The sequence below is a fragment of the Trachurus trachurus genome (assembly GCF_905171665.1).
Source record: "Trachurus trachurus genome assembly, chromosome: 19".
In the NCBI taxonomy this organism is placed as follows: Eukaryota; Metazoa; Chordata; class Actinopteri; order Carangiformes; family Carangidae; genus Trachurus; species Trachurus trachurus.
In genome coordinates, this window is record NC_139913.1 from 18799525 (window position 1) to 18815655 (window position 16131).

Here is a 16131-nt window from a genome sequence, read left to right on the forward strand (position 1 = left end):
ATTCATCCTAATTAAAAACATCTTTATTGTCAATTTATATCATTGTAGAATATCATTGGTATTGACTGCAGCATATGGATGTGAATTGCACTATGTACAGCAGGTGCTCATACTGTAAGTACATATTTATAGGAGGTCAGTTGATATCTTCATGTACAGTTGTATAAAAGAACATATAAATGACAAATCTTCTATAAAAAGCAATACAGGAGTTGGACTTCATATTCATAAAAAGGTGCACGGAGTATCTATATAGAAGGTCTGCAGCATAAAATGAACAATTATATAGTTCAGGATTTAGTTGCTTCTACCAAATACCAGTCTGAACGTGTCGTAGTCCCTCAGTCTGAGCAGTTTAACAGCTGAGATGTTTGTGTTCCTCTGGGTTTTCTTTGTCTGATCCTGAGATGTCAGATTTCTCATTAGTTCCCTTCTTCTTTCCTGGTAGTGTGTTCCTGAGTGTGAAGTTGACAAGAGATTGTAGTGATGCTAAAAGGTTGTAATAAGATTAAATCTGTGTTTCTAATCTCCACTTTCCCTCTGTGTTCTCATTAGAGAGCCAGACTTGAGAAGAAGTGTGTAAAGCGTAAAAACGAGTGACAGGCTTTGTAACTTTTACATTGAGTAATGTCGGTGTTTCCTCTGCGACGTTCTCAGCCACATTCTCTGGTACATCCTCACCTCCCACGTATCCTGGTTGTTTTTGGTTTCTTTTTTTTTTTTTTTAAGTCACGACCTTTGGAAAATAAAAGTCAGTCTCACAGTCTCTCCACCTTTCTGTGCTGAGTTTGGGAACTCGCAGCATCGAGTCTTTCAGTACTTCCAGATACATTCAGCCACCGGTTTGCATCAAACACTGGACATCCTTGAAGCGTAACTGTATACAATGTGAAAAGATCCAGTAATAAAGGATACCGGGTTCAGGTTGTAGTTCTGTCAATAGAGCCAGCCTCATTGACCAGAATAAGATCTCAAATAGGGGATTTGATTGGAATTACAGAGGAATCATACATCAGAAAACAATTGATTTACATTTAACATGAAAACTTCTCCAATTCGCTCAGATCAGACTTTGATTTCATCCTCATCATCCATGTAGCTGTAGGACATTTTCTTCTTGGGCTGGCTCGTGATCATCATCTCTGAATCCGCGGCCTCCATCCTGCTCTGTCCCTGTAACATGCCCGCACCGTAATGGCGTGCGAGCACATTTGTAGCGCTCTGGAACCGCTCGCTTTCCATCCCCATCCCCAAACGCACTCGTTCAGGAGATCCCATCACCACGTCTGGTACTTTAACAGAAAGCCCCACTCCGTTCACCTCCGTTACAGTCTCCTCCTCCTCCCAGTCGGCCGGGTGCGGGCTCTTACGGCCCCCACAGTCCTCCCTCAGCAGGGAATCCACGTACGAGATAGTGGCCGAGTCCATCTCCGAGCCCTCGTTGGTCAGCCCGCCCGCCGACCCCACCTCCTCCCCCTCCCAGGCGTGGTGGCCGCTGTGCTCCTCCAGGTTGCCGTCGATCAGGCTGAACACCTCGCTCATGAGGGAGGGGCCCAGGTCGAAGGTGAAGGTGTCCAGGGAGGTGAGGGAGGGGAGGGAGTCGGAGAAGGCGGTGGTGGTGGTGGTGGGTTTGGGGGCCGAGGCCACCATGGCGGAGGAGCAGGTGGACAGGATGGCGTCGGCGGGGTCGGTCAGAGAGCCTCGGTGGATGTTAGAGGAGCAGGACATGGGGAGGGAGATGGAGGGCTGCTGGCGCTCGGAGCGGGACAGACGAGGCAGAGTGACGAAACCAGACTCCAGACCTGGCAACACACACACATCGAATCAGTATCATGAAATCTAAACAGTGCTATTCTATACACTCTATTGTATGTAATAATTCAACATTTTGGAAAACATAAGATGAGGAAAAAACTTGCACTGTAAATATGAAGCTATACAGCCACAGGATGGTGAAGACAGGACGTAAGGGGGAACAACTCTGCACAAGGAGCAATACAACAATGTGCACCTCTACAGCAAATGACAACAAGACAAGCTGTGGTTTTAAGGGTGGAGAGTGGGGGGGGCGTGGGTCTCAGCATGAGGGCAGCCAGGCGTAGTTCCCAAAATGATCAAGTAGGCCTATTGTTTTTCTATTTGTGATACTAATGATAATAAACACCAAAAACATTTTATAAGAATGGCATAAACTAAACTGACTGGACACATTCATATTATCAAACCAATTTCTGCTATATGTTTATTTTCCTATTTATGACCACCTTTCTTTAAATGAAATCACAGATTCCGTTTTTCTTTTTTTATTTATTGCAGCTGTATATTTTCCTGTTATCTGCTTTGCTCTCAAGATGTTCCACATAAAATGTACATCTTTTGTATTTTATTGGACTTTAAATAAGATTGAGCTTATAATGCAGTCACACATGCCTGGCATGGTTTAGTACATCCAACAGGGGGCAGTGTAAACCCATCTGGGAGGATCCTGTCTGTCCATGTTCTGCTCTGTGAAAGGTGAATCTTGTGCCTAACCCTGCCCGATCACTTAGCAAGTCACACGCAAACACACACACACACACACACACACACACACACACACACACACACACACACACACACACACACACACACACACACACACACACACACAGTGCTGCCTTCATGACCCATGTATAACGGGTAAATTACTACAGCTCCTCTCAACGCCAGCCGAATAGGGCCAAGCGTCTGGAGGACCCAACTGAAGAAAACAGCGTCTGATTTCCATAGATTAACAGACTTTATAAGAAAGAACAAATGTCAGAAACCAGCCTCTGAGGTGTTCGATGTATAGGCTTAGATAATGTCTCCCATACATGTGCCATAGACTATGGTAAGTAAGGACTGAGAAGCTTCTGTTATCACTATAAAATAATTTATGTATAGCCTAGAGCACCTTTAACATTCAGTATAGGTTATATCTTATTTGTTACATGTGCATAATAATATAATAGACTCTTCTAATCAAACCAAAGTACCAAAGCTGTTCCTCATAAAACAGCCAAGTTAAGTTAGAAAAAGAAACCAACTTTCCTTTGTGTTGTATTTACATTCACCACACACACACACGCACATGGGAAGCCAGGCTGCGTGAGCCATGAGCATGTTGTTAATGTGGGTCTTTTAAACAGCCTCTCAACAGCTTGTTGCCAGTTCTGTCTGGATGTCTGTGTGTTATCAGTGTGAGCGCTGCTGATTGTGAGCCAAGGTGATTCATAAGGACATCTGGGGCAAATCTGTCTCCATATTACTGGGAAGAGCTGATGAATGAGTTTCCTTGCAGCTCCACAGTTTGCAGTTAACACCAGTTAACTCATCTGACCTGGCCTTTCCCATAGAAAATAAATGAGAGGAGGAGGAAAAAACTGACAAATTATTGAACTCAAGTGTAGTGCTTTGGCATTTCACCAGGGACTGCATTTAAGCAGTCTTTGAGCACTTGTAAAAGCGCGTTATAAATAAAATGTATGATTATTATTATTATTTAAACTTTAAATTGCTGCTCCTGGTCAACAATTATACTCTACAGTACACACATGGTTTTTGCCACAGTTGAAGGAAAATGTATTGTCTTTCACACTCCAAAATGGAAAGGAACTCACAGAATTTGAACTGTGCCTCCTTCAATTACCTATTAACAATTTACAAAATTTATTTTAGGTAATGAGGGTTTCCAAAATATTTACTCTAGAAACAGCAAAATCATATCAATGTGTTTGAGGAAGGCCTTTGACTAAAAGGAGCACCCGTTCAAGTCACAATACTGTAAGTCAAAATGTGAGAACCATCGCTGTGGCAGAAAATCATCCTCTTTCTCCACTTTTTTTGTCTGCCTCTGCCTGGGGGGGGTCTATTTATCGTCATGGTAACCCCTCGAGTTGCTATAGCAACCTGCACTTCAGGCCAGAGACACAGCTGAGACCAATTCATTGATTAGAGACTCGTCTGATATCGCTGCAGTTTGTCAACTATTATACTGATATTTATGAGCCCTTGCTCCCATACATTTATATGAAGTCTCTATGTGTGTGTGTGTGTGTGTGTGAGAGAGAGAGAGTGTGTGTGTGTGTGTGGTAGATACACACACACACACACACACACACAGGTAACTTTATGTAATAACACAGTGTTCTTCAACCTTGGGGACGGGAACCCACATGGGGTCGTCTGGAATTCAAATGGGGTCACCTGGAAATGTCTAGTAATTGATAAAAAAACTAATGATTTAACTAATTGTTTGTTTTTTTTAAATTATGATTAAAAACACCACACGATGTTAAACAACTGTATTCTATAATTTCACTTTCTCAAATATAGCTAAATCGAGTTCAAATAAAATGCAGCATATAAAAATATCTGAGCTGGCGCATCTTGATTGACACTGGGGTCTTTGGGTCGCCAGAACAATGTGATGTCAAAATGGGGTCACGAGCCAAAAAAGGTTGGGAACCACTGTAATAACAGACAGGATATTTATGTTAGCCTGAGTCTAAGAGGTCACTACATCTCACTCAGTAAAAACTAAGCAGGTAAAATCACCATGGCGACCTCTGAGGGCAGGCTGACACACAGGTGTTTCAGACAGACAGATAGATGGATAGACTGACGTAACATGTTGTAGTGTAACGTCAGCTGTTAGAAAAATGTCGGCAGTTTGACAACATTTATTGCTATTTATAGTTATTATGTTAAACTGGAAAGTCCCTGCAGCAAAAAGGCGATGTGTGTAGCTGCAGTGTGCAGAGTGGCTCTGCTGGAGGAAATGTAGCCGCTCTGATTATCAATTCATAATTATGAGATTAACACTGAAACATGTCTCATGACAGGCAGCCATCATGTCTATCACTCGCTAGCGGACATGATGAGATGACGTGAGACAGGACAGCTGAGTGTAGGTGTGTAGGGTGTCATGTGACCTATGACTAAGGGAAAACTTGGAGGGAACCTGCTGGTCTGTGGTACGTTGTGCCTCTCTGCCCCCACATGCACTTTAAATCCAGAGGTGATGGAGCCTTTCAAGCAGCTCTGCCACTGTCCACGCGCACTTTAAACTCTGCTGAGTCTTTTAAAAAGGATCTAAAGACTCTGCTGTTTCTGCAGGCTTTTAGTTAGGTGTGGCTTTTTAGGGTTTTTTGTGACAACCTGTTTTTGCTTTTATGTTTTTTATGTTCTTATACCTGTTTTCAACTGTGTCTTTGTTTTATACTATGTATTCTGCTGATTTTACTGTGAAGCACTTTGTAAACCCCTTCTGCAAACAGTTACTCTCTCTGACCTAACATGTCAGAGGGATTCACCCCAGTTAATTGACTTATTGACAAGTGTCAACCAAACACTTGGCAGTTTTTATTTTATTTATTTTTTTAGGCAGAGTAATTAAAGTCTAACACACACACACATTAGTTACACCTTTCCATATAATTAAAAACAGATAAACTAAAATAGCACATATCCTTAATCTTAGGGGCCATTTTGGGATTTGGTGATGTACTTTGTTTAATCCTTGAATAGCTGCTTGAAAGAAAGGATGAAATGACATCATGTGAAGACATTTCCAGTGAAGATACATTGGACTATTTTGGGAATCAAAAACACTGGTGGTGGAAGTCCCTCAGAACAAAAGCCGCTTTGAACAATTGCAAAGGGAGAAGTACGTCACAAAGCCAACAGTATCACACAAACAGAAGCCAGCAGACCATGCACAAAGCATCTTGAGAAAGTTTTTGTGATCTCTTTCATACCACGCACAGCCCCTTTGTAAAAATACTGATTTTGGCAGCTTAGAGAAACAGATTTAAACCCCTACTCACCGTAAGAGCTTTTCTTCTCGTCTGGTGTGCTCTGAGAGCTGGGGAAGAGCACTTTGGTGGTGGGACTCCCATTAGACAAGTCAATGTCCAGCCTGGGGAGGGAGATGGCATTCTTGATGATGGGAGAAACGGGGGGAGGTGGCGGGGACAGATCCTTAGATAACTCTCTGGGTCGGTTTTCGGACCCCCTCCTGATTTGACGGATCGTCCTGGAGAAGAACGCTCCGATCTTGTTGTCAGGGCTGGAGATAGAATCTGTATCCCTGTTGTTCCCGTTGGCCGTGCCGCCGTGGTTGCTGAGGAAGGAGGTGTCCCCGAACACGTCGCCCCCTCGACCCACGTGCATGGTGTGGCGGAAGTCGCCCAGAGGGGGGCTGATCATTTCCACTGTGAGGTCACTTTTAAAGCGGCGCTTGCTGTGGGAGTGCGACACCAGACCTTTAAGGCCCGACAGCTTCTCCTGAAGATTCATGGTCACAGGAACTGGATAATTCTTCAAAAACAAACCGGAACAACGTCTTGAATTGCCTTTAATCCAAAAAAAAAAGCTGAACTTAATTCAGGTTCAACTTTTCCAGTCTCAGATTTATGCAAAAAAAAAAAATCAGGGACAGCTCAGTAGTCCAAAGTACAGACCTACGAAAAAAGCTCTGAAAGGTTATTCCAAGATCTTGAAACCATGTAATTTCTAAATCTGAGAAGTTGAACTCCAGGCCTGCAGCGCCAAATAGTTCACTGGAATATTATCTGTGTTTATCATGTGCAGGCCAAACTCTGTCCCACTCTTTGTAGCTTGTTGTTATGCATAGCTGGCTGAATTAAACAGACATAAATTGAGGAGAACACTATGCAGTTGTGCTCCTGGAGGTAGCCGGGCCAGTTGGAGTGTGGTCAGGTCGGCTGGCTCGCTTTGGGCTCTGGCTTTGTCGACATCAGCTCAGAAATAGGTCCAGCTGCAAACGGTTCTGCGGTCGCACCATGGAACCATCTATTGAGAGTAAAAACAAGGAAAACACATCTATCTTTAAAAAGTAGACATGGATGTATTTGATTTTGAGGGATGTTGAGAGAAATGCATGACATTCAGTGGAAGTTTCGATTCAGTGAGGGATCACTCTGCTTCCTACTCTGAATGCTGTATGTAGTTGTAAAGTAACCTCACTATGTTTTGGACAGATCTGTCTTTCCACAGGTTTTTTAGGATTTCGCGTTCCAAAGGTCCGCTGGTCTGGAACCATCTAAATTTAGACCACAGTCACTCCTCTGTGCAACAAACCAAAGTCTGCTTCTTATCCATGAAACAGGTCGACGTTCGGGGGATTCCTGCCTCCATTTGGTGCTGCTTTGTCTGGCGTGAAGGTTGCTCAAAGTTCATTTTACATTTCACTGAAAAGACTTATCACGCTTTTTAGAGCGGAGCTGCAGGCCTCATTCAGCAGACTCAGAACTGTTTATAAACAGGCAAAGTATGCTCAGCAAGATAGGAAGAGATATGACAAAGTCCTGATAAGAAAAACACTGCTGCTACTTGGCAATGCTACTACACTGTCAGTGTATGGAGCCCCGAAACTGACAAGTAGAGGCTGAAAAACTGTAGAATTATAATACACACGTAGGCCTATCATAATATCTATATTACATATTTGTCAAAGAAATAAAGTGTGGCTTTACAAATACAGTTTTCATTTAACTTCCAATAAGCTGAGAATGATCTTATTCCTTCATTCCTACAGGAAATAACATTAATTACTTCTATTTATCTTTCACTGCCTTAAGTTATTGTTCAACTCCACAGGTTTAATATTCTTCGGTCTTAGGGCAAGCTTAATCAATTATTAATTTCCCATTTTCCTCAATGACACTTTTTCCATTCTTGTTTTTTCATTTGAGCAAATAGAGAACTATGTGGTCGGCTAGCTTATCTGATCAAACATGCATAGATACAATGAGAACCTGAGGTATTTATCGTCATAGCCTACAGCTCCAGTGTTATTGTATTAACTCTTGTAACAGTGGCTTCGTCATTTTGGCCAAGAAGCTAAAACTAAAAAAGTTGGCTGGTAAACAGAAATTAGCTATTTTTATTGGAGGCGGAGTAGCTACAGTAGCTAGTAGAGGTTTGTCACTATCATTATTGGAAGAATTATCATCTTATTGCACCAGATCTCACCACTCACTAGGTACAGCACTACCTGAGATCATTTAGGGCTTTACATAAACACAAGGATACAAAATAAACAGCATCATATATGGCAGCGTGCACTGTGTTGTCTGTGTTGTTATGGTCTTTTCAACAGAAGACGATAAGGGACAAAGGGGGTCATTGTGTTGCGTCACTCACTTGCTGTCTGACTGCTCTGTCTCTGACCAAGCTGTCTGGACTGTCGATCTATAATGTGCTTTTTTCATATCAGCCAATTAATCAGCTTATCTGCTTTTTTCCTGCTCCAAACTATTGTTATTATATCAGCCTTTAAACTCCACTATCGGTTAAGCTCTAATTCTTAGACCTGTCTGCACCACATTATCTAACATTTCTCATTACAGCTTCATATTTATTTTTCCACTCCATTTACACTGCATTTCAGTTCGACTAACAGTAGTATTAATTTTTGTACTCAGTCTCATATTTTTGACTGGACTGACAGCCTCTCACTGCGTTTTGTCAGTTAAGGTGCTCCATACCTCCATAAGTCTAATGAATGCAGACGAAAAACGGGCCTTTTGTCAGGTGTTGTTCTTTGCCAGCAGAGTAATGGATATCCAATTCTAAAATATTTTGATAGCATAAAGCAGCCCTGACAAGGACCTCTGTTTCTCTTTAAAAGCTTTCCACTGCAGCAGCTAAATGTCGGCGGGCTTCCCACGCATGCAAGGCCCCCGTCTGGCTTCATTAATGACCTGCTATGGTTCACGACATGGAGATTGCGTCAGGTCCAAGGCAGCCCTTCTAATTTGCTGCTGACCGCAGTCCCAGGCCCTCCGCTCCACTTCCCCTGGCTGGCGTTTTAAGAGGGGCATCTGGGAGTGGAGAGGGAGGAAACACGCCACATACCAGCGCTGAGCGGAGCCATATCGAGGCTCGCAAAAAAGACGCCGGGGACCAGTATGCAGAGGTGTGATGTCGAATCGGAGACGTCGTGAGCCTGCAGGGACCTCGTGCACCTTCCCATGAACCGCACCGAAGTGACCGGCCGCCTCTCTGATTATTAAGTATTAGCAGTGGCCTCGCTCACAGACACAAAGGCACTTGGACTCTTCCAAATATGGGAAAAGCTCTGTCTTGCTATATCAAACAAGAAAAACATCAATCTAATTGAAAACCTACAGTATTACAGGAATATGCACTGGGTCATTAATTACTGTGACTGTGTGCTTACAGAAAGCTCTGGTGTTTTGTCTCTGTGTGTAATCCCGTTAAAGACCTTTGACCACAGCTCACGGGGGGGCGCTCCCTCTGACTCCTCTTGTGTATTTGGACCCTCAGGGCAAAGCCTATTTTATCTGAACATATGCTCCTATCCAGCTGAACTGTGCTTCCCTACCCTCTGTGGACCTTCTTTGAAATTGCTCCTCTGTTTTTCTGAGTTACACAAACACCGAGGTATCAGATAAAATACCCTGAAAGTCACCACAAGGTCAAAAAAACCCAATATTTCGGCTTTAAAAGGTAATAAGTGTAACACTATAATCCCAGTAGCAGCCTCACTCCCTGTGTCTTGGATATCAGAAAAAAAATGGCGGGACCTCTCAACAGGAGCATCTCAGACATACCATGGATTATCTTTTAATCCTTCATCTTCTTCATTACCCCTGGTAAGGCACCTTTTTCTGGGCACGGCCTGGCTGCTACCACCCTGGTCAGCTGGTCCTCTGGTTCTGAGGGGGGAAAAAAATACAGAGTGAGTTTTGAGGGAGAAAAAGTAGAAAAAAAAGTTTCAGTTTTACAAAGTGGAGTGAAGGGGGAGGATGGCAAACCGGGACAGAAATGCTGATGAAAGAAATGATGCAGAGAAACGTGAGAGAGAGAAAAGGTCAGATGAGGAGAGGAAGCAAAGGGAGGAATAGTGGAAGAGGGAGGACTGAGATAGAAACATAACAAGATCCGTCATCTCTGATATCACAATTATTAATACGTCTTGTAGAGTCTTGCAATGTTTAAATTAAATGTATCCTTTTCAGGTTAGATGCTTTTATCCTAGCCTTTTTGGGATTTTAGGTTCCATTTTGGTTCCTTTAACAGACAATGTGAAACCTGTCTGGATTCAGTGAAACCTCTTTTTCTATTGCAGCCCCAGATTGTGATAAAAATGAAAAGCATTACTTCTTTAAACCTTCGTTCTTACTTCGGCCTTGAGCTCCAGTTCTAAGTTGCTTTCTTTGGGCAAGTCCCCATTCAGGGGGTTTCGGCGCATTCATACATCACAGACAGGCTCAATAAAATATTTCCATGTCACTATGTAGAGCATTTGCCTGAGGTGGCTTTGCTGGATATAAACCAGAGTAACCACAGTTTAATAGGAGCCGTGTGTGTTGTCTGTTGTGTGTGTGCGTGTGTGTGTGTATGTGTTGCGTATGTGTGTGTGTAAGCAAAGACATTCCTGAGCGGAGCATCGGTCGGTGGAGTCTTTCTCTCGATTACGACCATCAAACATCCTTCTTCTCAACCTCAGTGCTGATTGAAACCACGTTTGGGTTTGAATCTCCATTTTCTCTTTCGTTCTCTTTCCTCCTCTCTCCTCACTTTCTTTCTCTCTCAGTCTTTACCCTCTCATTTCTTGTCCGTCATTGCCTTGTAATATTGATTTTCTTCTCTTTGATTGTCTCTCATTTTTCTATTTCCATGACTCTTTATCGTTGTTTCTTTCTCCATTTCCCCTCTTTCCTTTTCTGCTACTTTTTCCCATCTCTCTTTCTGCCCATGTTTTCTTTGCCTTAATTTCTTTTCTTCTTTCTCTTTCATGCCTTTTCTTTGATTTCTCTTTGAGTGTGATGACTGACTGAAGGAGGCTGAAACAGCTTGACTACAACAGCTGTTGGGCCCACACACACACACACACAAACACATAATCTCTACTTCTGATGACTTTAACTCAGAAATGTTTACTCTCCTACAGTTTGTCTGCAGTTAAATCAGCAAAAAGGACTTTGTGCTTCATCACACTTCTTCCCCTCCCTTCTCTCTCTCTCCATCTCCTCTCATGCCCTTCACTCACTAACCCCGCTAACCAGGTGAACAAATATACAAGATAAGGCCACATTTTTTAGGCTCACCCTTTGACTTTCAATTACATTCCTATTTTCGCCATCCATGCTCGGTCTGAATCCAAGCAAAACACGGCTACACTTCCTCCTTATCCAAGAAAACATTTTCATGCTTCAACAAATATCCATACTCTCTGAGGCTCTCTGCTTCCTGCATCTGCTGAAACCGACGGTCCCAATTTGCCCTCTTTGTTTCCTCTCTCCCTCTGTTTGTATCGTTTCTGCTCACATACATAAACTCATCTCTCTAAATCTCAATTTATTTGATATTTCCCATGCTACGGGTATTTTAAGAACGTTTTTAAACGATCAGTTTACCTGTCAAGTTATGAGAGCAAACAGACACTAAAGCCACACTTTATGATAATATCACCTGATCTTACCTTATCACAGAGATATTGTTTTTGTTTATGTCAGCTGATGAGAGATAACAGTGCCAAAATGCCAGACGTAACTGATGTAACCTAGATATAGCGTCACTATACCGCACTTGTCCACCAGAGGGCAGCGACATTTATCATCAATTTTAACGGTAGAAACGACAAATGCAGCAGATTTTCTCAGGTTTAGCTAGCAGGCTAGTACTTAAGGGGGTCATTCCTATGTTCCCACAGCCCTATGTTCCCACAGCCTTATGTTCCCACATTTCTAACGTTTGTTGTCACTGAAAATTAGGCCCTATGTTCCCACAGCCCTTTGGTCCCACCATTGGTTGGGTTTAGGCAATGAAGAAAAGAGTTGGTTTGGTTAAGTTTAGTAACAAGACCCGGTAGAGGCTAGACAGGACAGATAGATAGAGTCCAGATAGGTAGAGAGAGTCTAGTCGGAACACAGGGCCTAATTTTGAGAAAAATCTTAGAACTGTGGGAACATAGAGCTGTGGGAACATAAGGCTGTGGGACCCTTACTTTAAGCTGACATTAGCTTCAGAGGCTGGACTTAAATATGGTTATGTCCAAGTCCGTCCTTCATTTGAGTGATCCACACTGAGTAAAAACTTTGCAGGCTATTGACTGGTGTAACCCTGCAGGATCACAGCTGGCCACCAGCATCGGTAATCATTGATGTTTGGGGAACATAGGCCACATGTCAAGAACCACAATTCAATGTCAGGACAATGTCTGATGTCACTGTCAACTGCTATTTGACATCAAGTGCAGATGACTGCTGGTGTTGATAATTTGTTGGTTTGGAGTTGTGTTATTAAGCAACTGAAGACCTGTGTCTGCCAACTGTCTCAAGCTCATGTCCCATCCTGGACAAAACCCAACATCTGCTAAAAATCACAATGTCAGTCAGTTAGACAACACTGGTTCTTAAAGTCAACCTGATTCTCATTTCCAACCGAAGTTTAACGTCTGTCCAACATTATGTCTCTGAGGTTTTTGTTTCACATCCAGATTTCAATAGTTGCAGAGAAAATGGGGAAAGTTGGGGACTCCTACAGCTGGGGAAATTTTTACAACTGTTCAAATCAGTCATCTCAAAAGTTCACACGATGTCAAATTTTGGACAGCAGCCAATCAACAAACAGACTTAATCTGCATTTAAAACTGTAAAGCCATTGGTGCACATAGCCTACACAGTCCACTAAATATCAAATGTAACTTTTGTAGTACACCTTAGACTATAAGTACTTGGACAGAAATTGTTTGCCCACAGTTTTCTCTTTGACCTGCTGGTTGTTGACCAGTAATCGATCAGTCCAGTCTCTTAAAACTCAGTTTATTCTTTAACTGGAGGTTTCGATCACGTTGTCAGATGAATGAGTTGTGGCCATTTGGTGATGACAGACCATGATGGAGTAGTTTTCCCAACATCAGCATGTGTGGTCAAAAAAAAAAAAAAAAGCCAGGCAACCCTGTGGTGTGAAAATAAATACAACAGCCCGATTCAGAGTTCGCACCTCAGCAACTGACCCCTTCCAGGTTGGTTGCGTCAATGACACCCAAAGGTCACGAAGGGTTCCCCTTAGAGGAATGTATAACTCAGGTACAAAAAAAAAAAAAAAGAAAAAGACAAGAAAAACCACAGGGAACGTCTGCACTCATTTACTTAATCAAATGCTTTGAAATGTAGGGTATCATTAGTATAAATCATATGAGGGGGATGTACAGGAAACATATTACACGCATGTGTTAATCATCAGCTGCTGGCTGAGTCGAGTGCATACAGGAGACCGACATGGAAATATCAAAGCATCTACTCAAGGAGGATATACTGTACGCCTACTCTGGAGAGACTAACCAGGGGAATTACAGAGCTGGTCCAACATGAACAAGTCACAGTGAATAAACCAACACTAAGGAAGACAGGAGCCATCACTGCATGATGTTTATTGGATTTTGTCTTATTATCACTGAAGCAGACTGGCTTTTTATTGATCACCCCTGTGCGTGTTTGTTTATTGGCAGGCTTTGGCCGGCCAACAAGCTCTTCTATCAGTGTGTGTGCGGCATTTCACATGGTGGCCTCCCTCGTGGCTCACTGTCGGGTTGTCAGGGTCAAAAGGCCACTGCCCCCAACTTGTAATGAGTCCAACACTGAGCTGCCTGTTTGTCTCCATAATTAAAACACTTGAAGGCCACCAACTTCAACTTCAACCATGTCATGTTCCCCTGAATCTGAGCACATCCCTCTACATGTCAGTGGCATGTATGGAAACAGATAGTTTATGTCATGTAACCGCTGTAATTACAAGGCTGAGTGATAAAAATCAAAGCACTGCCAGAGCTTATTCTGACCAAGGTTGCCGTGGGGAAATAGTAATGATATACTGCTGCCTCTGGAGCTGAATATAAATACGCTGCAGAGCAGATTGAGTTTCATGTCGTCTTAGAAAAGACTCACAACACTGAAACAACTTTTACAGCAACATAACACAGTTTGATCATTAAGACAATGTCTGATAACAGCTTGGTTTCGGTCAACACTTTTTCAAATCTTAATGGTTTCCCCTTATCTGAATGTAGACCTACTGTGTTTGCTTAATTTCTCTGTCAAGCAGGAGGTTTTCCCTCTGAGTGACTTATGAATTCAACTTTTCTCAATAGAAAAAAAACCAACAAAAAACCCAATTATCATTTATCCTCCAATAGGAAACCAATACTTAGATCAACAGGAAACTGACCAGTTATTTTTAAAGTTATGCACACTCAAACAAACAAACAATAGTAAGAGTCAGAAATTAAGAAATAAATACAAAGGAAAACACACAAAAAACACAGAAATCTCTAGACGTCTTGTGAATATTATGGGATATCTAGGTTATAAATATCTATGAAATTACACTCTAACTCTAACGTCTCCATAGATTCTCAAATTACAGCAAACATAGCCTATTCAAAGTTTTCACATGAAGATTTCAGACAATAAAAAGTGCTATAAAGTCCACATGAACTTATAACTGAGCACTGAATCTTTGTGATTCTCTCTGAAGGAGTTTAACGTCAAATCTGAAAATAAACTCACCCAAAGGAAAAATGAGCTCCGGAGAAAAGAAAAAAAAAGGAGACCGGTTGACTCCACTTTAATAATCTCTCCAGTGGAAATGCAATAGAGGCTGGTGTGGTCCGAGCGAGCCGCTGGTGCAGCCGGACTGCCCCGCTGGTGCGCCGGGTGTGTGGTGCGGCAGCAGCGCCGGGGATGAGGAAGGGGGCGGGCCGTGGATCAAATACCAGTGAGGCCGTCAGAGGACCACACCGGGGGCTCCCACACTAATTCACGCTTCAACTCGGTGTCTCTCCCCACGACATGCCAATTGACTCGTCCACGCTATTTGAGGCAACAAGTAAACATGTCAGTGGCGCTGTTGGTTTGCCAGCCGGAGCAGGGGGCGCTGTGACCCGGACTGACTGAGTGTCCCCCCACCTCAATGCTTCACTATGACAAAGGGCTGGACCTGAGCTGACCTGGTCTTAGTGCATTTCATAACTGAGTAAAGTTATTATTCATGTGGGAGTTTTCAATAAAGTTCTTGAAATAGTGTGATCATCAAAGGAGTAGGGGGAAAAAAACCACTCCTGTCAAGTGCTGATCATCAGTGTAGGATCAGCTGAGGGCCGGCTGACTTTTACAGGGAAACACATAATTATGAAATTGTTTCATGATGACTGTGTCTCTTACTGTAGGCCTACAACAAATGACCACAATTTGACTTATGACATATGACTCAGTTTGAACCCAAACGTAACACTGGCTCTGACCTCCACCGAGGCTTTTATGAGCCTTAATCTAACCCAAATGAAACCATATCATTAACTTCAATCTCTGAGCTACCAACCATATGTTGATAGTAGGCCTATTAGGAGTGGTTATTGTTAAAGAATGAATGACTCAGCATTTTGGGAAAAGCTTTGACACTTTATTTCACTCAGTTGTGAAGGTACAGCTAAGATAGACTTACAGTTTTATTAGCTTGGAAATGATGAACAGATAGCCTTGTTGTGTCCAAAGGCACCTCTTACACAAATTACCATTTTACATCTAATTTGCTTATTAACTGTAATAGATTGTTTCTGTAGAGATGCTGATAAGGGGATTTTCTGGTTCTGGTTCAACCAAACCATTGTATGGTGGTTACAGCTTCATATGTAATGGATAGCTACACATGATAGTGGTAGGCTATTCATCATTTTAACTCTTAGCAAGAAATCTGATAAGGAAACTTTCCCAAATGTGCAGCTATGACTTAAAGGGATAGTTCAACATTTTTGACAAATCCGCCTATTGCCATAATCCCTATAGTCATAGCAGTAGGTTCATTACCTTTAATTATCGGTGCATGTTGTTTTGAGATAAGCGGGGCAGAAACGTGAGCTGCTCAGTGAACACAGTGGAGGTGAATGGTACAGGTCTGCTGTCCCTCAAAACTCATCAAATACACAATTCAACAAAACACTTTTGTGGAGTTGTTTTCAAGGCAAATGCGTTGCCGGAACTACATTCCTGACTTGGCTGCTGGGCGGAGTGATTTCAAAAGTAGTTCTGAGTATTTGCTTCATCTGTCATAATGTTA

At 42.5% G+C, this 16131-nt stretch overlaps 1 protein-coding gene across 2 annotated transcripts; it reads right to left on the reverse strand.

Moving 5' to 3' along the window:
• Nucleotides 1-13: 13 nt before the first annotated feature.
• On the reverse strand, nt 14-14874 carry cdc42ep1a (CDC42 effector protein (Rho GTPase binding) 1a). Of its 2 annotated transcripts, XM_083994504.1 has the most exons (4): nt 14586-14874; nt 9624-9728; nt 5850-6837; nt 14-1802 (listed from the first exon to the last, which is right to left on the reverse strand). In XM_083994504.1, the coding sequence occupies exons 3-4, from the start codon at nt 6319-6321 to the stop codon at nt 1066-1068; spliced, it is 1209 nt and encodes a 402-aa protein (XP_083850630.1). In that variant the 5' UTR covers nt 6322-6837; nt 9624-9728; nt 14586-14874; the 3' UTR covers nt 14-1065. The 2 variants fall into 2 exon arrangements, with proteins under 2 accessions (XP_083850630.1, XP_083850631.1); XM_083994505.1 differs by lacking the exons at nt 9624-9728; nt 14586-14874 and adding an exon at nt 7012-7267.
• Between the last annotated feature and the right edge of the window lie 1257 nt (nt 14875-16131).

What these genes read in the sequence shown, in the direction of transcription:
- cdc42ep1a (XM_083994504.1), bottom strand. Translation starts at nt 6,321, where the DNA reads ATGAATCTTCAGGAGAAGCTGTCGGGCCTTAAAGGTCTGGTGTCGCAC. An exon ending in CGAGAAGAAAAGCTCTTACG is followed by an intron (nt 1,803 to 5,849) that starts GTGAGTAGGGGT and finishes GTGTGTTGCCAG; the next exon opens with GTCTGGAGTCTGGTTTCGTC.